Raw genomic sequence first — 25,553 nt, 5'->3', positions numbered from 1 at the left:
CTTGTTACGTTTGTTGTTACCTACTATCGCTCATATAAGGGTGTGCAGGTTACCATATATACATATCTATATACACACACTAGCCGGGCCTATAAAGTCCTCTCTTACTCACAACGAAAGGAAGTATATCGACACCATCTCCATCTCAGAAAGCACCCAAACCAACAATCACCATTTTAGTTCTTCGTCTACCCTGGTTGTCCAATTCGCGTATTGCACCGGTCATCAACTATTTTAAAGCCTTCTTCTCAAACATAGATTTAAAGCCTTCTTCTCAGACATAGAACATTACCATCAATAAAAAGTGCTGGCTTAATTCGAGAAAAAAACAACACTAAACACAGATCATTTTCCCAATAAAAAGACAATAACCACCACCAAATTTTACCTCACTTGCTAAAGAACTAATTATGATAAAAAAAAGACATGAGAAAAACTTTTGAACATTTGTGTGCATTGGAGAACAAATGAGCAATAATCACCGATGTTTATGAAATCCACCATTAAGCAATTCTCAAGCATCCTTTTCCAAAGGAAATCTGATACGTTGGAGGCACTTTTTCCATCTAAACTTTAATAGAAACCTTTTGCAAAGAAAACAACAAAAATATTTCAAAGTATCATTGGATGAAGATAGTATTCACTAATAAACTGAAAATGGAAATACAAGTATTCCAGTACCGATAGAAACTCTATCAATCAATATGATTATCAATTCGACCCATACAACTTGTATCACTCTACTTACCTGTGTTTGCCAACTAGAATACCGCAAGAACAGCCATGCTGATAGTCGTGTGTTAAATGAGTGAAGAACAACTGTAGAGGTTGAAGAACTAGTCCATCTTGGCTTTCTCGGAAATGAATGCCAGGTATTTAGCTCTTTCCCTCTTGTATCTCTTTAGTTCTTTGATTGCAGCTAGAAGCACATGAAGAGCGACTGGTGCAAAAAAGGGCTGGCAAAAGCATCAAAAAGGTGAAAAACAAATCTTAGTTTTTGAAACAAGCGAACCAATTAGGAAAAAGAGAGATGTCTTGTGAAACATCATAATAAGTCACGTCTTATCAGATTTATGTTTTGTCGACTAATAGTGCTGATTTGTAAATCAACAGCAGTTGGCACTTTGGCATGGTTAATATTGCAAAGGTTAATATTATCACTAACTACAGAAATAAATAGCTTACCATGTATATTGCAAAGTAGTGTTCAATGGAGGAATAGCTGATCGACATGATTGATGGATGAAAAAATGCATCTTCTGCTAAAACCTTAGCTTGTCTAGAAGAGCCTATAACCCATAGTATATAAGAATCAAAAGTAACAAGTTTGGGACAGATCAATCAAGAGCAGAAAAAGGGCTGGGTGATAATTCAGTGGAACGTACTAGCTGAAGAATCATAGATTCCAAGAGATGCATTCCTCTGAGCTAAATTTGCAGCTTCAAGCGAAAACTTCACCTGACAAAGAAGCAAGCGATCAAAATTTTGCAGTCATTAATTGTAACTAAGGGATTGGTACGAAATCATGTTTAAAGCTTAGTCTTCGTTTTATCAGAATATAAATTGGTTGACACTAAAATATTGTATATATGATATGAAGGTGTTCGATACATTTTATCAGAATATTGAACTAAAAAGACAGGTATTTGGGTCAACATGTTTGGTGACTGAGAAGGTTGAAATAATCTGAACATCGTACCTGTTTCCCTATTTCATCCATTATAATCATTCTTGGAAGTGATTGAACCTAGTATGCCAATTGTTAAAACACAATAAATCAAAGAGAACAAAAGTTTTGTTTCTCATGGTGAACAGGATTGGAACATACTAATTTAGCAAGTGACTCGAGTGTAGTGACACATGAATGTAGATTGAAACAAGCATGATGACGATATAGCACATCCAACTCCCTGAAATAAGTGGAAATACAAACAGATCAGCACTTCTCCCTTTGAAGCACTTCTAAAGCTGCAAAAGATTCCAAATTTTACAGTTATCATCTATATTCAAAGTTCAAACTTCAAAAAACTTGATCTGTATTGATCAAACTAGATATTCAGTAAGCCGCAGGTGCAAAAAAGAGAGCATTACAGTTTTCAGATAGGAAAATATCAATTGTAATAAATTATTCATATCAATATAAATGTACATCATATGTGTATGCAGTCTTACCATTCAGTGAAGCCACTTTCACTGTCCAAAAATTTTGATATTCCTGTCTCAGAAGAATCAATATAATTTGACTTGAGACCAAATAACATCCGGAGTTGTGCAAGGAAAACTTGAAATATTTTTTGAAGTTCCTGGTCCAAGGTATGCAATTATTGAGCTTTGCAATGACCAGCAGGTACATTATGTATACAGAAACATAAAAAACAAGTCAAAGGATTTTTTTTATTCATCAAAGATCAAAAAGAGAAATCTTCTCATCAGGTTGGAAGGTATTGCAGCTTCAACTAAGCTGGACAATTTTGTCAGCCCCAATCTAGCTGAATACTGGAGAAAATAACCTCTTTTATGAAAGCATGTGCACATTGATGTCTGTTTTGACAAGGGCATTACATATCGCACGAGAAGCTTAATGGGCAACAATTTTGCCTTTACACTCTGCCACACTAAGTCTCCGGTGTGTAATTAGCTATGGTATCTTCCAGTCCTACATTTATTCCAGAAAGTTGAGCAAATGAGACCCTAATGATTATGTACTATATTAGTTCAGCCAAAGCAATTAGTACAAGGTGTAATAATACAAAGATAGAACAAATGTCTACAACCTTACCACTACAAAGGTAGTACAAGATATTAAAGGCATTCCCATGGCTACGCCCAGGCGCAAGGCGGAGTCAAGCGAGCCTCTTGCACCTAGTCGCCTTAAGCGCATGCCTTGTGAGAGGTGATAGGCACGCTTGAGGCGCGATTTTTCTCGCCTCATTGAAGAGACATACAGATGTCAGGCCTAAAAAAACTTTTAAAAACCTAGCTCATACCATTAATTACCCTTTTAATTAATTACATAGCATGCACGTGATACTTATTTCTCTGCTTGTGAAACTAGAGTGTTTTTGAACATACAAGTATAAATATTTAAGGAAATATTAAATCAATTTATTATAAAAAATAAAATTGGAATAATGTTTTTGTGTGTGAAGCTTCATTCCAAAAGAAGAAACAAGTTGAAGCAAAAAAAGAATACTAAATGATTTAGTTTCTATTAAGTATAATAGGGCTTTGCAACATCGATATGATATGTGTGACACTATTGATCCTATTTCATTAGATGAGAAAGACGATAGTAATGAATGGTTGATGGGGGGATTGAAATATAACATTGATGAAGAAAACAATTTAGTACTTGATGATGATAATTTGACTTGGAGTGAAGTTGCACAAGCTTTTGGAGTTGGTGAAGATGCCTACAGTTTTAGATTTCGAGTTTCATCTTCTTCAAAAGAAATAAGGATAACTACATTAAAAGGAAATGAGAGAAGATCTTCTACAAATCAACTTATTGATGAAGAGGAGGAAGAAATCGGTCTTGATGAAACCGATGAAGATTCAGCTATACAAATCTAAAATATCCAGTGATGATGATGATAATATGATTAGGAAGATGATGAAGATTTTGATGATTTATATATTTGAAGTTTTTTTCTTTAATTTAAATTATGTGTATAACGTATTTATTTGTTAGTGAATTTTATATTTACATTATTGTTAAATATTTTATGAATGCTAGTTAGTGAAATATTTTGACAAAAATCTCCAATATATGTTTGAATTGTAAAAATTTATACTTAGAACGCCTTCAGTAAGGCATGCACCTCACCTTGCGTTGTACACCTCAAGCCCCATAGCACCTATGTGCTTTTGGGCACCTCGTGCCTTAAATGACAATGAATCAGAGAGATTATTTCAATAAACCATCAATAAAGAAATCATCACACCCAATATCATGTGTAAAGTTTTGAATCGACATTATGTCTGATGTTAGTGAATTGATATTACTATGATCTTAAAGAAGGTTTGATTTTCAATAAAGAATAGCCATTATGTTTGTTTTGCCAGATGTTAAATTTAGAATCAGCATCAAATATAACGATAGGTGAAAGCCTTACCTCTTGGCCAGCAACCAATAGCAATTCAGAAGTTTTAATACAATACTTAAACATGGGATGCACTAACAGAAGAATTTCTACTTACGCTTGTCAATTTGCACAGATACGACCTAAGGTTAAGTATCATGTTTGAACTTTTACCTGAGGTGGCAAGGTGTTGTGAGAATCTCCAGCACAGTGAGGTGGATTCCAGATAATAACACCTCCCCACATCTAAGTGTTGCAGTAAACATCACATAAATAGGGGCAACAAGTTGCATCTAAGAGAATATAAATTAAAGTGTTACAACTTACTGGAGATATAAAACTGTTGGTCATAGAGATCTCTCCATTAGGAAGCTGTAAGAGAAGTGGGCATTCACTTGCAGATGGTGCATAGCTAGTGACAAAAAAGAATATCACGTCACTTTCCTTAGGAAATCATTTTTAACTAAGACATGCTTTGCTTTGCTCTAAAAATTGATTTCTTTAAAAAAAAAAAAAGTTATTAAGAAAGAGCCCAATCAAAGTTGGCTGCTGAAGAAGCAAATAAAATAATTGGGGAATTCCTTGTGGGTTAACAGGATATGCTTAAAAACGGATCATGACCTGCTGTTGCAAATGTGGCAAAGTCTGAAGACAGTAGCATGCATGTTGCCAGTTGACAGCTGCACTTTTCAGCATTCACAATGCATGAACCATTTTTTCAATATGCCATTTATTCATCAAGTAACTCAAAATAAACCATGAAATGCTGAGAATATATGTCCAATAGTAGGCAAGAATGGAGAATACGAATTGGATTTAGTTGCTTAATTTGACCTCCCACAATGATGAATTAGGAGACACAAGAGGAAGAAGCAAAAACTGACTAATAATTTCATAGGACTTATTATACCATACTAACACATGAATCCAACATGAATAAATGTAGTATTATTATTAGTCATAGTAATATTTGGTTAAGGATAATTAATATAAAGAAAATGTTCCAAATTCTTGAAGACTTAAATATTACATGTAGTAATTGCCTGTTTCAACCAGTATGGATGATAAATAGCATGTAACCCGAGACCAGATAAGTTTTCACAATAAATTACAATGGATGATGTTACTAAAACCAACTTATAAGGTAACTAACTAGAAGCAAAATAAATGGATGAAAAAATGTACACCACAAATTGCAGAACTTTTGATCGTCCAGCTGCAATGATTGAAGTATCCAGATGCCATTCATTTGAATTTACCTGTCAAATGGATTTCAACAATTCAAATAAGACAAATTTAACCATGTAGATAGTCAAAGAAAACAGATAAGTAGAAAGGATTTTTGTCCATATAAAGTACAACATTTAAAATTTAAAAGGCAACACATTTAGTATTTGGGAAGTTGAGGCCCTTCAAATATGCAGAAGTTGGAACTCTATTTAAATACTCACATTCAGATTAAAAGGAATAGTTTAGGTGAGCAATCAGAGTTATGGTTCTTTATATAGTTTGTGAGTGACTAAACTTGAAAATTACAAAAAGGAAAATAAAGTCAAACAGTCCAGTTGCCCTTAAGGATTAACATCGTTTGGAAGGATAGAGAGTTTGGAAAAGTAACCCAAAAATGTCAAGTGAGGATAAAAAATGAAAGAAGCATTAAAAAATGTTATGTGGAGATGAATTGTCAATAAGTTGGATGGATCAGATTAATAAAAATGTGTTCATCTCTCAGGAACTAGCCATATGCACAATAGCCAATTGAGACAATCTTCATAATGGCTCAATGAGTGACAGTGCAAGCATCAGGGATATTTTGTATGACAAAGTAAAATTGTGTCATCTTGTGACTCAATCTCCACAGAGGCTAGTGAGTAAATGCAGAAAATGGTAGGAATCTTTTTAAGAAAAATTAATTTTGTGTCACCTTGTGACTCAATCTCCAACATGGCTAGATGACAATAGAAAATATTGAGATCTTTATCAAGTAAAAGTTGTATAATCTTGAAACTACAATCATGTATCAGTTGTGCCTAACTAGCATATCTCTGCATTTCCTCACTTCTGAGTAATCTTATAAATTACCTTTTCTCGATAACTATAAATAGATTGCAAACAAATACCCTCATTGACTAAAGTATTTCATATTAATAGAAGAGTTTCAAACTGTTAAAATTTTCAGATATATCGAGAAGATCATAAATGCAACAGATAATACAGAGTTTAGAGAAGCATACAAAGAAAGGAAGGTCTCTTATGCTGAAGATGTGACTACTGGATTTCTCATCCCAGTAAGATTGTGACAATTTAGGTGTGTGATACAACACCTGAAAACGATTAGTAAACCATAAATAGTGAAGTTCACTGAAGACAACAAGAAAGTTTGAGTTCATATTGAAAATTTAAATACCTGACTTTCAATGCTTATGTTTGCTATTGGAGTTAGGGCCTTGACGAAAGGAGTCAACATGATGTTACTCATTTCTTTGAATTTCCTAAGTAGCACGAAAAGAGACATGAGAGTCCCAACAAACTGGAGGCAGAAGTTATAATGTACTTCTACAAGCCACATATAATTTTATAAGCAGTATTTTTTAGTTATTACAACCAGATATTGGATAAATGTTTTTAAAGAAATGTCACTTGATGATTCATTAATGACTTGTTGAGAAGAAAAGGAAAAAAATCAAACTAGACCAACAAGCCTGGTCATGCTAATCTCATCAATGTTCGATCAGTTGTGGACAATTGTATTGCTTAGAGTGTGAACTCAGTCTAATTTGATACTGGTACCTAGTTCCAATGCACTAGCCTCTACTCTTCAGGACATTGTACTGATGGGCATAACACTACATAAACAGATGAATCTATTCTAAAAATGACAAGTAAGCTTCCATTAGGTGCCTCAATATAATCAACCATTATATCATAAGATTTCAGAACTGGAAAAGAAGAATACGTTTTAAGATTGCAAACCACTTAATAATATATGGAATTTTTGAACTTATGGCATGGATTGAAGTTATTCAGTAATGCACATATCTTCTATGTTACTTAGACTCGGGTATAAGTATCTGCCATAGGTATGGATTTGAGTGTCTGATACAGCTATTTCTAAAAACATTTTACTAAGTATCCACTTAGAGAGTGAGTGCCTGGGTGACGAGTATCCAACATGGGTATGGAGGGAATTGATGAAGAGTCCAAGTATCAAAGCATATCCTAATTGTTACAGAACTAGTTCCTATGACAATGTGTTCCCTCATAACGTATTGGCGATGAGCAAGCTGAAGAAAAATCACATGAAAAAAAAAAAAATAAGCAGCTTAACTATCTCAGCCTTTTCCTTTGCTTGCTAATGTCATTCCAGTGTCTCACATAATGTTCATCTATAAATAACATTCATTTTCTATACTCTCGTCATTCAAAATCTTTGCTTCAAATTTTGGAGAGTTGAAACATTCAGACCTACTTAAAGTTCAGTTATTCAGGAAGGACAAAGAAACGATATAATCGTACAATGATAGGAAGGGAAGAGATGACAAGGAATAACATAAACAAATTTTCACTTATAGTCATTTCAGAGAATGACCTTCTCACTGAAAAAAAAAAACAAAATGAATGAGTAATTTATCCAAGGGTAACTGCCTGAGGCAATATACCTGAATAAGTTCATCCTTTTCACTAATCCATGGAAGTATAAGATCAGGCCGCTTACCAATCATAAACCCAGTCACTGGGATCAGCATTCAACAGGCTAAATGAGAGTACCACACTGCCATCAGCACCAACAGGTACGAACTCTCCTATCCCTTTAGCCAACTCCCCTACCTTCTTACCCCCGTTCATGAAGTATTTCACGAACACCTTCCCTATGAGTGAGACAACATCATTCTCGGAGATCTTCCCGACAATCCAAGCATGACGATGCTTCCCCACGACAACCCTCACTCCCAAATCATCTTCTCGTTCCACAACCACAACCGTGTAAACCCTCCCACCACTGGCCTCCGCGCACTCCTTGGCAGGCGCTCCCCCAAGCGCTGAATCCAGTAAGTCGTCGACCCCGGAATCATCCGCACCAACACCATCCAAACTGACGGCGCCACACCTCCAGAGGCAGGAACCATCCTCGCCGCGTTCGTCCCTCGCGCAGTCCCCGCCGAAATCCAAGGTGACAGAGACGGCGAAGTCCCGGCCGCAGCCGCCGCAGGTGGGGCGGTCTCCAGCGCGCCTCCTCATGTCGGCGGAGATAGCGGAGCGGAGACGGGAGGCGAGGGAACGGTCCGGGACAGGACGGAGGAACACGGCATGGAAGCGGCAGGGTAGGGAGGGCGGGTCGGATTGGAGACGGAGGGAGAGAGCATTGATCGATTTGAAGGGGAGAGGAGATCGGTAGATCTCGGTGGACTTGAGGAAGAAGGGAAGGCCTGAAACAGAAGAACACAAAAAGGGTTAGGTAGACCGAGAGATCGAGAGAGATAAGGGTGGAGCAAACCTAAGAGGAAGGAGAGGAGCACGGAGAGGGTGAGGAGGAGACGCTTTCGACCGGGCTTTGTGGGCCTCTTTTCGGATGCCTCTTCGACGGCGCAGGCGTCAGCCGAAGCGGAGGCGGAGGCGGAGGCGGAAGGAGGAGAGTCGTCGGCGATCTCAGCCATCGCAGTTTGGGTTTCGTTCAGACTGTCAGCTGAAGGGTGCAGCGGAGAAACAGTGAGCCGGTTCGGTCGGATAGTATCGTAAGCAAACCGGATTGATTCGGTTCGTTCTCCCTTATAAATGCATTCGATCATATAATCATGTGTTTCAATTCCCTTTCCTTAATAACTGTCTTTTTTTCACAATCATGTCCCTAAATTACCAATTTACCATAGAGGATGTATGTTAATCCAATCCACAAGGAAAGGTTGGCGACGAGCAATTGTACACTTTTCTCCTCAAATCTCCTGGTCATACACATAATCTTAGTAAACCAAGAAAAGGGAATCCGGAATGATCAGTGGCAAGTTATCTATCTACTGGTAGAATCGTTTCAAAATATCAATCTCCAAAGTCATTGTAAGCACCCAGAGGTCTCTCGATGCACTCTCTTAATGCTTCTTCTACAAAAAAGGCAGGACTGAGACCTCACATTCCTCTTGGTGCAAACCTCCAGACAAATGCCACATTCATCGTCTCGATCAAATACTTATCGAAAAGTTTCTTCCACTCTTCTGCCCTTTTCTTGCCTACTATCTCCTTCGCTCGGCCATCTCAAGTTTCTTCCACTCTCAAGTTACCTTCGAGCTGTTGAAGGGAAGGATATATAATACCTGCAGTAAGAATACATAAAGCTAGGCAATTCAAGAATCTTTAACACACACACTTGAGTTCGGATTAAAAATTCTCAAATACTTGCCCTCTTTTCAAAAGTAGATATGGTGGCCACACCATTTACATAAGCCTACGGTATGAGAATTTGTCAGAGTATCCACAATCTACTCAATTGTAACATATATCATCCGATCAAAAAGCATAAATTTACATATTCATTATAATAATATTTTTTTTTAACATCAACATTTATTATTTATGAATTTTACAGTCCATTCAATCATTTTAAAATTATATAATATTAAATAAATATATTTTAATTATTATTATTATTATTATTGTAATAATAATCTTACTTTTTTTAAAAAATTACTATTTTTTAAAAAAATATTAAATTTTTAAATATATTTATTTAAAAAAAAAAAGTAAAAAAAAATAGAAGATGTTCATCCCTCTTAAAAAATTGACATTACAATGCTCACTTAACACTCCATTGTTGATGCCCTTAGAAACCTTATTTTATTATTATTAATGGGTCGATAACAAAATTATGTCTATTACTATATACAAAGAGAGTGTGGTCTCCATAGAATTAAGGAATTTGAGATCTCCCCACTTTCCAATTCCCATTAGTGAAGAGAATATGATATTGTCATCTCAATTCTTATGGAAGAATCATGTCTATTGTTTCTTTTCTCAGGATCACAGGATTTAGAGTGACATTAAGACGATGGCAAATGCATTGATGAATCATATTTTCATTTATTTAAATTCTTTTTAGTTCATATAGTTGTTACAATTTGGATATTAGAATTCATGTTCATAGAAAACCTCCAACAAGAAGAAGAGTACCTTGTAGACCAGTACTTGAAAAAGCCCTAAATGGCTAGTTAGGACATAACAAGTGCAATCTAACCATTGAATAAGGAAAGGGAAAAGAGTGCTAAGGGGTTACAAGATAACTTCATCTGAAGGCAAGAATAAACCCTTTGAATGAGATAAATGTCTCTCTTATGTGTTAGTTACTATTCCAAAGATTAACAGTCGTTCGTGATTTATTTTCTCCGTATTGGCCACGAATTGACGAAGACATTGAGCACAAATGTATCCATCTTTTATCACCCAGAATAAACCCTTTTAAAGAATAAGCCTTTTGAACAGCACCACCCCTGCAATCCCAAATAGTCTCCTCGAATTCACAAATGGAGAGGCAAATATCTGATAGCAACCTTTTGACTACTGAAACTAATTCAGCAAAGACGAGAATAGCACGGTACACGAAGCAGAGTTCTGGGAAGGGTCGGATTAAATTGGATATATCCACGACTCCCCTTCTAATTGGGAAAAGAGAACATATGAAACATTAAAGAAGGAAAAACTAGCAAGGTGTTGGCATGGTTGATGTCAGCTTCAAGGGCTTCGAGGGAGCCTATGAAGGATGGTGGCAACTGGCCTTGAAACACGGCTCCAAAATCTCCAAAAATTATTGATGGCAAGGAAGAAGGAGAGATTAGGATCTTTGGGCAGTTGCATTGGTTTGATTAAATAGAAAACGGGAAAATATTAAAAAAAAAACTTCAGTGCAATGAAAGAAAGTGGGCCACAAAAGGAAGGCAGGAAGAAAAGGCAGTTCCTCCATGGAAAGTTAACAAATAAACAAAACAAAGGAAGAAACATGGTACGGCAGTAAAAAGATCAATTTGTTATTATAAAGATTTTAGCTTTCAGTTTGTACTCAAAACTAATCTTCGCCATGGATGACAGGATCCAAGCTACTACAATCTGTATTATAAATGATTTTGTCGGAGAAAGGGAAGTGGATTGATGACATTAGGGGCCATCTCTCCACTTTGGGGCAAGGAAATGGAATTGCGAGGGCTGTTGATTTGGAGCATTTCCGTCTTCCCCCACTGCTCACAACCAAAACCACACTAGTAAGTTGAATGTTTTAGAGCTCCATTATGCTTTAGCAAACACTAACACATCATAATATCGAACAATATAGCACTGATCTTATAATCATCGACCGAGTTGATTTTCGAGTATTCGCACGTACGTGTGATTCAGATCTAGTTGATTTAGCTCCATCATTTTGGCTCAACCAAGAAATCATATAATTGCAATTGATATTAGAGCTGAAACATCAAAAAGAGATGACATATTTTGTGTCTCTTTCAAAGGAAGATTCTAAGACCACAAGTTTGTGATTAATTCAATATCGCAACGGAAAACTATTATTGCAAATATGCAATCAAAAAATAAGAAAAATCACACTAACTCCTCGAAAAGGAGTTTAGATCTTAACTCTAGATCTTGAACCGAATAGACCAAAGTCGATAGATATGGCGGCGATCGATGAATATGACGACGATGACCGATCAATTTGGCCAATCCTTCCGAATTTCAAAGTAGTAGTTCATGTCTAGGTAGCACTTTCCGTCATCGTCCACGAACTGAAATCCAAAATAAGAAAATAAAAGATTTGCCTAGCTCATGTCATTGCTTGACCAAAAACATGATTACCTTCGTCTTTGCACTGTATGATCCCCTCGCAAAGTAGCCGGCCGGAGTATTCTCTTCTTCTAGTTCGTATACGTAAGGCTCCTTTTGCGGGCTAAATGTCCCCAACATCACTTTGTTATTCTCAACTGAACAATGGCAATGTACACATAAATCTCGATCGATGATCATTAGTGAAAACATATAATTATGAATATGCACAAGAGTTAGGAGGCACCTTTTACTCCGGTTTTCCAAACAATGTTAGTGTATCGGAGACCCGAAACAATGTTGTTAGAGACGATGAACGAGAACTTGAGACGGTAGTGAGAACCATCCTTGAGCGCGAACGCGAAACCCTTTGAATCAGGAACAAAAGGAATCGGCAAGACTAAATCAGGACGATCGGGAGTCACTATGATCAACTCGTGAAACTTCACATCCGGGTCAAGTGTCTCTATAAGAACACGAACAAGCACAACACAATTGGGGAGTAATAGAGCATAGCTAAAGATAATCGTGAGACGACGTTGAACACAAACTATATAAATTACCCCCAACTTCATTGAGATCGACACTTCCAAGGAGTTGCTCCTTCCACTTCCTCAAGCTTTCGTCGTCCTATGGACTCCACAAAGATAATATCTCATCACTGAAGTCTCAATGTAAGAAAATTATTCGTAAAATTAAGGAAGCACCTTGTCCATCTCGAGTTGTTCCTTGAGCCCAATTTGCGGGCCGAGCAAAATAGCTCGCTTCTCATCATTGTCATCGTCGCCGCCACATTCATCATCGGTAACAATTGAGGTAGAGCTCAACTTGCGAGAGATCTTGTCCTCATCACCATGCTCGCCGGGGGCACTATGATCCTTCTCATTGTCCATGGGTACCGAAATGGCAATGGAGGAGGCCTATTGAGCTATTGGGAGCTCCAAAGGCAATACCAATACCTTGGCTCTCAAACTTCTCTTCTCGTGCCTAACAAGCGATCCACACACACAAGTCAAGAGGAGGGCAAGGGAGGGATGAAGAAGAGGTCTTTGGAGGGAGAGAAATACCATGGATTATGAGGCGATTAGCGAAATGCGAGTAAAAGATGGCTAAATATAAGGGGACAAGTGGTGGGAGGGTAGCAAATTCAACTCCTATATCGAAGTCATTAAGACTTCAAACGCTAATTAAAAATGATTATCATATAAATAACTTATATTCGATAATACTAGTAATTATTATTTTTTTCAAAGAATTTATTTTTGAAATTTATAATTATTTAATCTTAATTTGTCTTCTCATACAATTTGCAAAGTTGACTTAATTTAATGTAATTGGAATATGTTTAGATATGCAAGGGGTGATATGGAAATTTTACTAAATTATATGTATAATATATACTTACTGTTTTCTAGTTTTAATAAAATAAAAAATATAAATATTTTAAAAACTATATTAATATATTCTGATCTAATTGCCACTTCTAGTTTGAAAATGTTAGGGTAAAGATAATAATGGAAAATTGTAGGATGGGTTTGAAAATAGTTATGAAGAGAAGGGGTTAAAATGATAATAGGTAAATTAGGAGGGCATTTCAAGAAAAAGGAATTTCTCTGCTATATTTTGGGGTGACCTTCACAGAAAGGGTTCGCGAGGGTGCTGCGAAATTGCTATCTTCCCGTGAAAGGCGAGCATTTCTCCTCCTCCTTCTTCTTCCTTTCCGATCCGCGTTCTTCATCCAGCCTCTCAGATTGATCTTCTCTGTGGCCAGATCTGGTGAGGGCTGGTTGTTTGGAGGATTGCGTTCTTTCCTACGGGATAAGCGGAGGTGGGCAGGCGGCCGTGCCGTGCCGGTGAAACGACATAGCTTCTGGTGATCAAGGCTGGACCTTGTGTTGATCCAGTGGGCTAAGGTTTTCCCCTCTCTGTTCCTCGATATCTATCTCGCGTTTTACCATTTCTTCTGCTGTTGATGTTTATGCGTCGAGGTTGCTTGGTTCTGTGATGTTGTGTTTTACTTGGACGGAAGTAAGAGAAGGACATAAAGGAAGATCAAAAAATTCATTTTTATTTGATTATTTGGAAGGAAATAGAGAGAACGTAGGAATTTGATTCGATCTATTTTTCCATTGCTATTATTTTGGCCAAAATGGGCAAAAGTAGAGAGAAAGGAAGTTTATGCCCCTAATGAAGACATCAATCCTTGAAAGTCCCAACGTTGCACTTGGCTGCATCAGTTGTATTAATCAAATAATCAATTGGTATTATATTAAGTAGAGTTTTTGTTGGTTGTGGTGCATCGTTTTTGTCATCGAGTGTAATTGATTCTCTCGAAGTAGTATTGGTTACTATGTGATAAACATAATGTCTATGAACTGTGAATTTATTTAGTATAAGACCATTGTGCTTAAGATTTAGAAGTGATACTAGGACATGCTTTGTCTAAATACTTTTAGGTAACAGTGGTGACAATTAGGTAAATCTTCATATTTTATGTTTCAAGTCTACCAATGTAAGCTCTAGTTCCTTGTATTATGTTTGTCACCTGATATGATGTAAAATGAAAAGAAAGGTTAAAACTACACAAGAAAATTCTGTGATATTTTTTCAACTCTTTTGAATACTAGTTTTTGAAGGATGTTTTGTAGTTGGCGTATGAGAATAAGATGCCCAAATTTTAAATGTTTGAATATATAATATAGTTCAAGATAATGTTGTGATGGGTGCAGCCTATTGAGGAATTTGCCTGGACCAAGCTGGCTCAACCTCATCCAGATCCATACCTTGAATTCTTCGAGGGCCATTCACAACTCTCGCTCCTTCTCATTCTCAATGAAGAGTCTAATAAAAAAAACTCCTTTTATTTCCAAGATGCTATTACCTTTGCTGCCTCCTTGCTCAGCGTGGTATCTGCTAGCTTTGCTGCCTCCTTGCTTGGTGTGGTGTCAACTATTCAATAAGAAAGTTCCTAGTCGGCAAATATACTGTACCTTCTCTTCTAGTTTTTGTTGTGAAGAAGCTCCTATTTGCCCCATGAGCCAAGTTTTGCCCAATAATGTGGTTACTATTTCCATTTTTTTTTTTTTTTTTTGTTAATGGTGTTGTCACAGAAAAAGTTTACCTTTTTTGGTTATAGAAACATTCACAAAGAAACTAACAATTCTTTTTTAAAATTTGATATTGTGATGATCTTTACATATCTTTTGTTTATAGTTTCTCCCTTTAGGTTTATATCTTGCATTATCCAGCTAATATGATCACTGTTGGAATTTCATTTTGCAGTCATTGCTATCAAGGGAATTATCTAAGTAGGTGTATTGTCATGGCATCAAGGCGTCATGTTAGGTACTCTCCTCTTGCTGCAGACGAGGATGATGATCACGTGACAGAAGACCTTCGTTTTGCCTACAACCCCAGGGCCCTTGATAGAGTTCCATGGAAATCAGTGTTCCTTGCACTTTTTCTCCTGGCTCTCGGGATGCTGCTCCTTATTCTTTCAGTCTTCATCTTTACAGGCCATATGGAGGGTGATCAATCCCAAGCATATGGCCTCTTGACTCTTGGTGTCCTTGCATTTCTTCCGGGTACGCATCTAATATCCCCGATATCCATTTCTGGAATTTCTATAAATTTGTCTCATCTCCCCTCGCCTTTTCTTTTTCCATCAAATAGGCAAGGAAATCTTGCCGCTCTCTCCTTCCATCTCTTTGGCTCTATCCCCCTCTAGTAGACACGTCCATAGGTGAGGTTGATGAATCATTGAATCATCGCTTATGTTTATTGCAGGTTTCTATGAGACTCGGATTGCATATTACTCTTGGAGGGGTGCACCAGGGTATCGGTTTTCTGCCATTCCCAGCTAGTCATAATGTGACATCATAAAGCTTGGTAACACGATGCTTCATACAAACGACATTTTGATCTTGATCTCTGTTGACATTGTAGCTTGCTATGCAATTTCTAGTTGCCGTTGTGATCTTATAGTGAAAAGAATTTTCTCTATATTTGTTATACATCATATTGCATAAAATTTTCAATGTCGATAAATGCATGTTATGACATTGTGATCTTGTAGTGAAGAATTCGTCTATGGGTTTGTTAATCACCTAGTAGATCCATGTTTTGTTATGATATTTGTTCATGTGCTCATATAAATAATTATGATTTGTATTGTGTCTCACTGTTTTGTTTGTGTTAAATCCTGTTTGTTATGGAAAATGAAATAAAATAATAACCAGGAGATTAAATGTACATAATTAACTATGTCAGTTCCATAATCTATTCGATTTGAATGGGTCAAGAAAGGAGGGTGTCATTTTAATCTCCTTGACATCCATGGACCAAATAAACAGTAAGAAAGATAGAAAGATTTAGTTCAATCCAAGATTTTAAATTTCAGTGCTAGCTAGCAAGGGCTTAATTGATCGTTCTGTCAACCGGCCAGTACGTTAAACATTTAGATAGGTATGTTCTTTCACAGTTTTGAGTGTCTTCCTTGTTTCAAGCTACTCTAGCAATTCCAACTGAGTGAAGGCGGGCTGGTTGATTCTCAAGTGACATTTACAATTTTAAGCGAGTGTCTTCTACGATCGCGTGCGTCTGCGTCTTCAGTAGTTCTAACTGCAAGCAAAGGGTGGCTATTGATTCTCAATAAGAGCCATCAGTTGGATCTTCAGCGAGCCACAACTATGAACTAGGGCAACAAGGTAAACCATAAGATTCGTCCTACTTTTCTTTGTCCTCTTCAACTTCTGTTCCTGGAGTCCACTCGCCTCGCCTAGTCCTTTGCCATCGTTTAGTTCTGACTAGACAATGACACTTCTACACCGAATAAAATTTCAAAACTTGATTCACCGGCTCTACCATCTGTACATATTTGCGCCAAAGTAGGACCCTAAATAAAGAACAGCAAAAAAATGAGAAGCAAAACACCTAAAGGCAATGAACAAGGACAAGAACTACTTTCCGCCGAATTACATACATAAACAAAGTAAGTTTCTCAAATATACAGAGCATCATTTTCGCCTTAGTTCTTTTTACATCAAGATATATAATACAACAAGAATGGAGACTTTGTCAGCCTTCAGAGCAACAAGTCGCGGTCCTTGTGGGGAAAAAAAACTGTACATTATCGGCATAGGCACCAACTCATCGACATAATGGATGGAGTCGTCATCTACAAGGAAAGGAACACCTCTCGAATGGTTAGGAAAAAGAAGAAACTTTCCCAACGATGCTTGAGGTGGTGCGTAATCCCTCCGATTGAACGCTTTCGTCGCCTGAAGCAATTTGTCAGGACTCTGAGAGCGAAAGACGCCTCGACTTCCCAGTGGCAGCCTCGTGAGGAACTTCTAGGGTTGTAGGGCTTGACGTGGAGTCAAGGAAATTTCTCGCCATTGAAATGTCGACTAGAGAGGTCGGAGACAGACTGTAGGCGTATAACTCCATGGGTGTTGTTGCCATAGGATGGTTGAATTTGCAATGGGCTCCAAACTTGCAGATGCCATATCTAGAATAAAAAATGCACAAGGGTTCCCCCTGCCATATTGAAAACACCATCCTATAGTTAGCAGATCCTTCTTGTTGAAAATGCAAACATCTACTTCGCAACAAAGCTACCACCAAAAGAATCGTGTGTGGAAGACAACTCTAAGTTCCTAGATCAAATCATGAAATGCATAACAAATTCCAAATATAGAGATAAATAGTCGTCAATCTTACAAGGCATTAGGTTTGTAGACCATGTGAGAACAATGTGGCATGAGAAAAATGAAAATTATCATGTTAAAATTGTCGTGTCAATTTGTTTTCTTGGATAACGAATGCCTCGAACATTAAAAAACAAACATATGAGTTCAGGAGAAACTTACAGGGCGTAAAGGAAGACCTAATGGACTCAGCATGCAATTAGGGGGAGGAACGATTCTCTCTCTAGGATGATGGAACTTGCAGGCGGCGCCAAATTTACAATCTCCGGTCTTCATATAAAATTGGCATTCGGGTTGATCAGGTCTTTCAGGAAAGACATTGTCCCTTGCCATTACATACTGACCCATGGGAAGAGCATTTGATCGGTAGGATGGGACTGTCCCTTGAACCCCTGCCATTGTTTCACTCTGCTGAGATGCCCCATAGAATGGTGTTGTTCGTGGCAAAAGCAATGGAGTCTCTGATGATGAAACAGCTCTTAATTGTCCCTAAAGAGACAGAAAATGCTCGTCATAGCATAATCCAACATAAGAAGAGTTGTGAAAGGGGAATCATATAAATAAAACCGTATATCAAAGAAGTGATCTAGTTATTGAGGTCTAGCTATAATTTATAAGCAAGAAATCAAGCGCATAGATGTCAGATTATTCATATAAAACAAATTTTCCCAAAAGTTCAAGGAGCAATGTTAGAGAAGAAAGACATTCAACACAAACCTACTTCATTATACATTACTGTTAGAACAATGAAAGCTGCAAGGAACATGATAAAAAAAATCCTATTAACATAAAATGATTATCATAGGTAGAGAATGAAATTTACCAAATATTCAGTGTTTCCTGCATAATTTATCTTTCTAACAACTGTAATAGGATCATAATGGCATTCGCATTGCGATACACAGTTAAACTGGGAGCATATTCAAAAACTTATTCAACTGAGATCAATGAAGTGTATGCCGAGATAAAAGATCTTTTGACAATGTATATATATGGTTTCCATCCAAATCTAGTATATGTTTCCGATCCAGCTTATACATTGTTTACTATCAGAGTTACATTTGTGAAGCAACACGGTTGCATCTAGGAGATGGATTAAAAGAAAAAGAAGACAAATCATAAAGAAGACCACCAAAATCACACTATGTGCCAAAGTTCTTTCTTGCATTTTGTTTCTATACTTGGGTGTTAAATATTGAAGTGCAACCACTAAAAAATGAAAGACAAGAAAGGTTGAATATGTTTCAGTGACCTCTATATGCACTTATAAAAGTCCGAATTGGTGTTTAACCATTAAAGCATACATTCTTCAAATTGGAAAGTGGAATCTATAAGTCCTAATCTATAAGATGATCTAACATTTTCAAAACACTCATTCTTATGCAGAGTTATCCCTTTTGAATCCTACTAACGCTATCAATTCCAAGGACGTGACTTCTCAAAGGCGAGAAGAGGAAACTCTTTTGAGATTCCACTGCTTTTTACCAGCAACTATCTTCTACTTGCTCATATCCACTGGCCTTTCATTTATTTCTCTGATTCTTCTGCTTGTGTTGTAAAGTAGCTTCCTTCGTTGTCTTTGTCAGAAGGGTCAATTATGAATGAGAACAATGTAGAAATGAACCACGTATAGCCGTTAATATACTAACTACACAAGAATTGTTTGTCAATTTGAATAAACAGCCAGATAAACAGCCTTCTGGAATGATCCACACTTTGGTCTTTATTGCGCAAAGGAGTATTCAAGATGCCCATCATAGAGAACCAAGGATGTAGCTTGCTTGCTTTGCATAGGATAAAAACACAGGCTATGAATGGGACTGGACCATTAGCTGAATAATAACTACAGAATACAAATAATGTTGGACATGTACAACTTAGCCCCTTTTCAATTTTAGAAAAGAAAAAAGGAGGATGTGATCCCAAATCCTTCTAAAGAAATGGCAAGTACTAAATTTTAGCTTCTAAAGAAATTCACAGTTAACAACAACAACAACAACCAAGATTTATCTCACTATGTGAGGTCGGCTATATAAATCCTTCTACGCCATAGGTTATGCTAGACATAGTGAAAGTATATTCATCCACATGAATGATTTCAGAGTAGTGTTGATCCAATTTCCCAGAATGATAAGAAACTGAATGGGTTTATTTTGATGAGCATCAACACAAACTTTGATGTACAATAGTAAGGAAAGGAGAGGAAACAAGAATGCTCTATTAAAAATAAAGAGGAAGAAACATCATCAGGTTAAAGAAGAGAAATAACTGACTGGAAGAGCAACAGCCTTATGTTTTTGTGTGTTTTTTTTTAATTTTTAGATAACACTAAATGAGTTTGTTCTGTGGATCAGAGTGGGTGATCATCAACTATTAAGATAATCAAAAAATAAGAACAGAAGAGAAGGATTGATGTAGTCTTCATAAGAGTGAGAGGAATACACGACTCTTTCCAAGTTTGGTATGAATCTATGTGTCACAGTGTCAGTAAGAAAAAATCCTGATCAAACAGGAACTCATATATTAAATGTTTATATACACATTAGTTGCCAGCACACAAAACTTTCTTTCTCAAGCTAGGATGAAATAAATGAACGAGACTGATAAAACAAATTACCAACTCTATAATTAAAGATCCAATCAGACACCTAACTGCTGATAATGTTATGCACCTGATGGATCCTAATGCCCCTCCATCTTGGCTAATTTCAAACGAACTGAGATTAACCAAATATATATCCATGAAGGGTCTTTAAATATAGCATTACTTTCAGTTACTTGTACAGTTTTGCATTCTTGAATATGTTGTGGTCATAAATTGGTTCTAAGTCCACTTCGTTCAGTGTACATAAATTCATAGCCATGAATGTATCGTCCAAGATTGATTCATTTCCATCTATACAGAAGTTCACAAGCAAATCTGAAGAAAAACGAGCAAAACTAACTCTGCATTTGATACCCATATAATTCCGTAGATTGAACTATCATTTTTCTTAATCAGAAAAATAACAGAATTGTTCTGAGTGACAGCAATATATAAAATGATCTTATTTATGAATATTCTGGAAGGCAAAGGAGTTTGAAACAAAGCTTAACTTACCGGAAATGTGTTCCAGCTAGGGACTTGAACTAAACCTTGAGGAACAATCACTTGAGCATAGCTAGAAAGACCTTGCCATCGCGGACTAGCAATGAAAGAAGCTCTTGACATGGGCCAGTTTGTCAAACCCCCAGGATAAGATTGCTGAGGAGAAGTAGGAGAATGTACACCAGGATAAACAGTAGAGCCACGCAGTGAAACCATTGTATTAGAAGGCTGTGGATGGTGAAATTTGCAAGTGCCCCCAAATTTGCATACTCCAGTTCTCATATAATATGCACATTCTATCTCATTCTACATAATATGTAAATTCTATGTTATTTAACAAACAGCATAGGTATACACTTGGCAAAAACTTCAAAAAAATGAACTTAGAGATTAGCAAGTGGCAATTACAAACCGGACGAATTGGGTAGCCTAACATATTTAGTTGGACTCTACTAGCAATTCCAGCCTTGTCTCTAGGATGATGAAATTTGCATGTAGCTCCAAATTTGCATGTACCCGTCCTAAGATAGAACTAGCAAATGCAACAGAAGGCGAAGCAAGATCTTAAACCAAGAATTGAAACTCCAATACTGATAAAGTGAATCTCATTAAGCATGTATCATAGATTCAAAATGCAGTAGTTATTAAGTTACACCATAAAGATACTTTTATGCATGAAAGTTTTGCAAAATCTTTCAGTTGTAAATCATACATAAGCTCAGCAAAGGATACTTTGATGCATCTTTATTTTTGAGAGAAAAATGCACATAGATGGCCACAAGCAGACAGGTCTGTCTTTTTTATAGAACAACATATAAAGGGGCATGATACCTAATCATCCACACTGTCAATGTTTGAGGACAAGAAGCGTGTCAAATTGAAACTGGTTTACACAATCTATCATTCTACAAGCAAGAAACAATCAAATTGGGAAGAAAGCTACTGCAAATGATTATGGTTAATCATTTTATAAAACAGGAAATTATTAAATATTCATTTTTAAAAAAATATATTACTAAAATAACTTTTATGCCTCTTTCTTTCTCAATGAAGAAACACAACCTTATTACCCTACCAACCTTATTAAGAATCACTCTATTATCAATTTTCTTCTACCAACCTTATTTCCCTAGGAATCTTTTCTTTCACACTTTCTTTCACTCTAGGAAACACAACCTTATGGAGAGTGTCAAAGATTATAGGTTTAGTTAGTCCAACATTGTTATTTGATGTTAAGGTTTAGGCACGGGTTATATATAAATGAGATAATAATTTCATTGATGCTTAATACAATTATAAAAAATCCTATATTTCTACAACTACAAAGGCAATTGAGAACGCCCCCAAAAAAAAAATGGAAATCATACATGTATGAGTAGACAACATACTGAAGTGACATAAGAAAATTGACAATTTAACATCTTTATTCCATTCCTTTTTCTTGTGTTATTCAGAAGAATACAATTGTGTTGGGCGTCCTAATTATTTTAAGTTTCAGATAATAATAGGAAACAATGCAGGGCAAATAGTTTATGCACAAAATAGATTGAGTAAATTATTTGAAGACTGTTACCTGACATTCTGGATGTCCAACCCTTTCAGGAAATCCCCCTTTAATACTTGCTGTAGCAATAGCCTGAAGGTTGATAGGATCTAGTCAAAGACCATGATACTAATGAACTTGCATGTAGACCAAATACTATGCAAAGCTAAGTTATATTACCAAAAGTAACAAAAAATCCAACTTAACAGAGTGAGTGAGCAAAAATGGCAACAGCAAGCAACTGAGCACCAAACCAAAAAGGTGAAACCACTGTCAGCACCAAAGTCTTCAATGAAAGTATCTGGATACTTACTACATGTCTAACAAATTTAAAAAGAACATTTTGTCGCATACTGATCATATGGTAGATAATAACCTTTTGATCAACTAGATGTTGGTACTTGGAAGCTCCCATCTTATAGGCATCAACAGAAATAGTGGCATCAAAACAAAGGATTAATGGAAATAACTCTCAGAAAGTAATGCATATTTCATAGTCATGATCAGTAGCATTGTGATCGTTTTATCAGTGAAGGTATTCATGCAGTAACATAATTAAAAGAAATGGAAAAAAAAGTCCAAGTGTTCGATGTTCGATGCACTTGATGTTGAAGTGATGTCCGATGCACTATGTCTCCTAACACATATAAGAAGAAATGTGGTCTTAAAAAAGCTTAGATTATCTTTTTACAGCTGCAAGGTGGACTCCTTAATAAAGTGCATAATGATTACAACATCAGTGCATTGATAGATTAGCCATTACACATATCAAGTGCATAACCGATGTGTAAATAAAAATAGAGCAACCCCTTAATTATAAGTTTATGTAGTTAAAAACTAATAACTGAATCACGCCAACTATTCACCATGTCATAAATGTGCAAGACAATAGAAACATACAAGACTTGGAAAAGGAAAAAGGTGTAAAATGGTCACTGAAATATCATTCATTCTCCAGAACAAAGATAACTATTAAGAGGGACAAGAAATAAACAATTTTACCATCTGTCTGTTATGAGGATGATTGTATCTGCAAGTCATCCCGTATCTGCAAAGGCCAGTCCTAAGATAATAAGTACAGTCAGGCTCCCCTGGACGCTCAGGGTAGGATCCCGATTCCATGGATTCAGTCTCTCTGATACTCATTTGCCACATTGCTTCTGCACTTGTAACATATGCATGGGCTTAGATTATACCAAAAATGAATAAGGTATCAGCTTAAGATGAAGACAAGAATTTGAAGAGTGAACAACTGTGTCAAAAAATAGAAATTCATGCACAATTAAGATCAATTGTTCAAATGTAATCGTAATCGGAAGCGCAACTACTTCCTTTACTTAACCAGAAAAATTTCGAAACGCGATCAGACGGGGAACAACAGCTTTCTGACACAAATTCGGAAGCGAATCAAATTGCGGAAAATGCATCGAAATTAACGAAGGAAAATTACGGAAAGCTGCTAAAAAGCAAAAATAAAAATTAATCCTTTCCAGCGCATTGTTGCTGCTCACGTAGAAAAGCCGACAATTTCCGAATCCGATTCGTCAGACCCAGATCGCCCCATTCACCGAGGCCCCAAGACGCCAATTTTAACTCCGTAATTCCCCCAAAATGAGACCTTTCCGCAGAATCGGAAGAAAGCACGATAAGAAGGCACGCGATCGGGGGGCGGATGGAGGATGAAACCCTAGTGAGCATCTGGAGCGGGGTAGGGTAGGCAGCTAACCTTCATCCATAGAGGGGCGGCGCGATGTCGAGGAGGAGGCAGAGACCTCCGTCACGGAGACGGACGGCGGCCGGACGCCGCGCTTGTGGACCCCGGCTGCAGCGGCGGCGGCAGCGGCGGCGGCGTCGTAGTCCATGGGCGGCGGCGGCCCTCAAAGGATCATGGGCAGGAGGAGGGAGCGGCAGGGGCGAATGGGAGAAGCTCCCATTGGCGAGTAGAGGGGGAGAAGAAATGGAGGAACGGAGCGGCGAAAAGCCCGGAAGAGGAGAGACTGCAGCCCCTCCCGTCTCCTCCTCGATGCTGCAAAGCGTGAGGTAGTAGAGAGAGAGAGAGAGAAGGGAGAATAAAAACCACAGCCATTCGCTCCATAGGCCTTCGTTTGTAGACCTGCGTCCTCTCTTTCATTTATCGATTTATAAAAAATAAAATTTTAAAAAGTTAAACTAAAATTTAATATATATATAATATTTTTCCTATTTTAAATATATATATATATTAAAAGGGCATGACCTCTCTTTCGATGGGATGCTCAAGGGATCCAACGGAAGGCTAACTCCTCGAGTCTCGAAGGATTTGCCTCTTTCGAAGATGCAACGATAGGCTCCTTCTGTAAGTTATTGGATTTGATGATGGGCTCTTTCTATATGTCATTTGAGTCGAATGAACAAACTTTGAGTCACCTAATCATTCTATTAGTGGATTGGTAGGATTGTAAACGAGTCAATCCTAACTAAATTTAATAATGTTCAAATTTATTTGATAAAATAATTTCGAGACAAATCGAGTAAATTTAAAATAAATAAATCCATTGAAATAATTATTAAAACTTAATTCGATTTCTTTTTTTTTTTTTTTTTATGAACTCTTAGTTTGAACTTTGATTTATTTATATTCTATCAAGTTTTCAATTTAAACTTATTTGATTATTCAATTTTTTTATATTTTAAATTTATTTAATTAATTATTAGTATGATAATATAAATTTATTTATTCATTTTAAATGTTTTTTTATTTGATTTATTGATAAAAATTTTATTAATAAAAATATTTTATAAATATTGTTCATGATCATTAATGAATTGAACATTCAAATTTATTTGTTTAATTTAATAAATTATTTCATTTAATTGATCGATGTGTATTGAATAAATATAAATAAATTTTTATCAAAACTTATTTATAAACGTCCAATTTATTTACCATCCTATGAATCTATAGTAATATCTGTGGAGCCTTCCCTACGTAAGCTTTAGGAGTCTCTTTGCCCCTCCCTCTTGATCGAATGTTCAAGAGATCACCGGAAGACTACCCCTTGAGTCCCAAAGGATTTGCTTCCTTTTAGAGATGCAACGATAGACTCCTACGAGTTATTGGATTTTGCTCACAAATAACAGTAGATTTCGTCGGTTGATTAATAAATTGTTTTTATCGAATGATGTAGTTTAATTTTTGAAATTATCAAATCGCATAGATTAATTTTAAAATTATCAAATTAAGTATTCAGTTTTTCATTTTATCTCTAATTAATTGACTGATAAAAAATTAATCAATTCCTGTTTGAAAATCAGTCAATTGATTTTTATCATTAATTGAATCAATTTCTCTCTAT

General features: G+C 36.6%; 4 protein-coding genes and 1 pseudogene across 5 annotated transcripts; 1 reads left to right on the top strand and 4 right to left on the bottom strand.

Moving 5' to 3' along the window:
* Positions 1 to 302: 302 nt before the first annotated feature.
* On the bottom strand, positions 303 to 8,848 carry LOC121971408 (GPI transamidase component PIG-S-like). Of its 2 annotated transcripts, XR_006109131.1 has the most exons (14): positions 8,578 to 8,848; positions 7,798 to 8,509; positions 6,490 to 6,574; positions 6,317 to 6,406; positions 5,268 to 5,341; positions 4,410 to 4,494; positions 4,257 to 4,328; positions 2,173 to 2,303; positions 1,829 to 1,910; positions 1,700 to 1,747; positions 1,386 to 1,458; positions 1,186 to 1,289; positions 749 to 956; positions 303 to 584 (listed from the first exon to the last, which is right to left on the bottom strand). XR_006109131.1 is itself a non-coding variant. In XM_042522666.1 (13 exons), the coding sequence occupies exons 1-13, from the start codon at positions 8,735 to 8,737 to the stop codon at positions 837 to 839; spliced, it is 1,836 nt and encodes a 611-aa protein (XP_042378600.1). In that variant the 5' UTR covers positions 8,738 to 8,848; the 3' UTR covers positions 624 to 836. The 2 variants fall into 2 exon arrangements, 1 of the variants encoding a protein (XP_042378600.1); XM_042522666.1 differs by lacking the exon at positions 303 to 584 and having other exon boundaries at positions 624 to 956.
* Positions 8,849 to 9,013: 165 nt separating this feature from the next.
* LOC121972828 lies at positions 9,014 to 10,922 on the bottom strand (annotated as a pseudogene).
* Positions 10,923 to 11,767: 845 nt separating this feature from the next.
* Positions 11,768 to 12,772, bottom strand: LOC121972827 (rho GDP-dissociation inhibitor 1-like). The gene is made up of 5 exons (XM_042524454.1): positions 12,587 to 12,772; positions 12,443 to 12,509; positions 12,127 to 12,345; positions 11,913 to 12,037; positions 11,768 to 11,842 (listed from the first exon to the last, which is right to left on the bottom strand). Exons 1-5 carry the CDS (start codon positions 12,770 to 12,772, stop codon positions 11,768 to 11,770), a joined length of 672 nt encoding a protein of 223 aa, XP_042380388.1.
* A 744-nt stretch (positions 12,773 to 13,516) lies between these two features.
* On the top strand, positions 13,517 to 16,007 carry LOC121971407 (transmembrane protein 230-like). The gene is made up of 3 exons (XM_042522665.1): positions 13,517 to 13,792; positions 15,162 to 15,463; positions 15,666 to 16,007. Exons 2-3 carry the CDS (start codon positions 15,202 to 15,204, stop codon positions 15,740 to 15,742), a joined length of 339 nt encoding a protein of 112 aa, XP_042378599.1. The 5' UTR covers positions 13,517 to 13,792; positions 15,162 to 15,201; the 3' UTR covers positions 15,743 to 16,007.
* Positions 16,008 to 16,821: 814 nt separating this feature from the next.
* LOC121971406 (zinc finger CCCH domain-containing protein ZFN-like) lies at positions 16,822 to 24,311 on the bottom strand. Its single transcript, XM_042522664.1, has 7 exons — positions 23,945 to 24,311; positions 23,221 to 23,378; positions 22,249 to 22,311; positions 21,088 to 21,207; positions 20,688 to 20,981; positions 17,750 to 18,076; positions 16,822 to 17,417 (listed from the first exon to the last, which is right to left on the bottom strand). The coding sequence occupies exons 1-7, from the start codon at positions 24,078 to 24,080 to the stop codon at positions 17,172 to 17,174; spliced, it is 1,344 nt and encodes a 447-aa protein (XP_042378598.1). The 5' UTR covers positions 24,081 to 24,311; the 3' UTR covers positions 16,822 to 17,171.
* Between the last annotated feature and the right edge of the window lie 1,242 nt (positions 24,312 to 25,553).

Source organism: Zingiber officinale, chromosome 4A (genome assembly GCF_018446385.1).
Source record: "Zingiber officinale cultivar Zhangliang chromosome 4A, Zo_v1.1, whole genome shotgun sequence".
Classification (NCBI taxonomy): Eukaryota; Viridiplantae; Streptophyta; class Magnoliopsida; order Zingiberales; family Zingiberaceae; genus Zingiber; species Zingiber officinale.
Note: the sequence above shows the minus strand (reverse complement) of the source record. Positions and strands in the feature narration are given on the sequence as shown.

What these genes read in the sequence shown, in the direction of transcription:
- LOC121971406 (XM_042522664.1), bottom strand. Translation starts at nt 24,080, where the DNA reads ATGGACTACGACGCCGCCGCCGCTGCCGCCGCCGCTGCAGCCGGGGTC. An exon ending in CCGCCCCTCTATGGATGAAG is followed by an intron (nt 23,379 to 23,944) that starts GTTAGCTGCCTA and finishes TTACAAGTGCAG; the next exon opens with AAGCAATGTGGCAAATGAGT. An exon ending in TAGGCTACCCAATTCGTCCG is followed by an intron (nt 20,982 to 21,087) that starts GTTTGTAATTGC and finishes CATATTATGTAG; the next exon opens with AATGAGATAGAATGTGCATA.
- LOC121971407 (XM_042522665.1), top strand. Translation starts at nt 15,202, where the DNA reads ATGGCATCAAGGCGTCATGTTAGGTACTCTCCTCTTGCTGCAGACGAG. An exon ending in TGTCCTTGCATTTCTTCCGG is followed by an intron (nt 15,464 to 15,665) that starts GTACGCATCTAA and finishes TGTTTATTGCAG; the next exon opens with GTTTCTATGAGACTCGGATT.
- LOC121971408 (XM_042522666.1), bottom strand. Translation starts at nt 8,737, where the DNA reads ATGGCTGAGATCGCCGACGACTCTCCTCCTTCCGCCTCCGCCTCCGCC. An exon ending in GCTCCTCTCCTTCCTCTTAG is followed by an intron (nt 8,510 to 8,577) that starts GTTTGCTCCACC and finishes CTTCTGTTTCAG; the next exon opens with GCCTTCCCTTCTTCCTCAAG. An exon ending in AAAGTTCTGCAATTTGTGGT is followed by an intron (nt 4,495 to 5,267) that starts GTACATTTTTTC and finishes TTTTGTCACTAG; the next exon opens with CTATGCACCATCTGCAAGTG.
- LOC121972827 (XM_042524454.1), bottom strand. Translation starts at nt 12,772, where the DNA reads ATGGACAATGAGAAGGATCATAGTGCCCCCGGCGAGCATGGTGATGAG. An exon ending in AACAACTCGAGATGGACAAG is followed by an intron (nt 12,510 to 12,586) that starts GTGCTTCCTTAA and finishes TGGAGTCCATAG; the next exon opens with GACGACGAAAGCTTGAGGAA. An exon ending in TTGGAAAACCGGAGTAAAAG is followed by an intron (nt 12,038 to 12,126) that starts GTGCCTCCTAAC and finishes GCCATTGTTCAG; the next exon opens with TTGAGAATAACAAAGTGATG.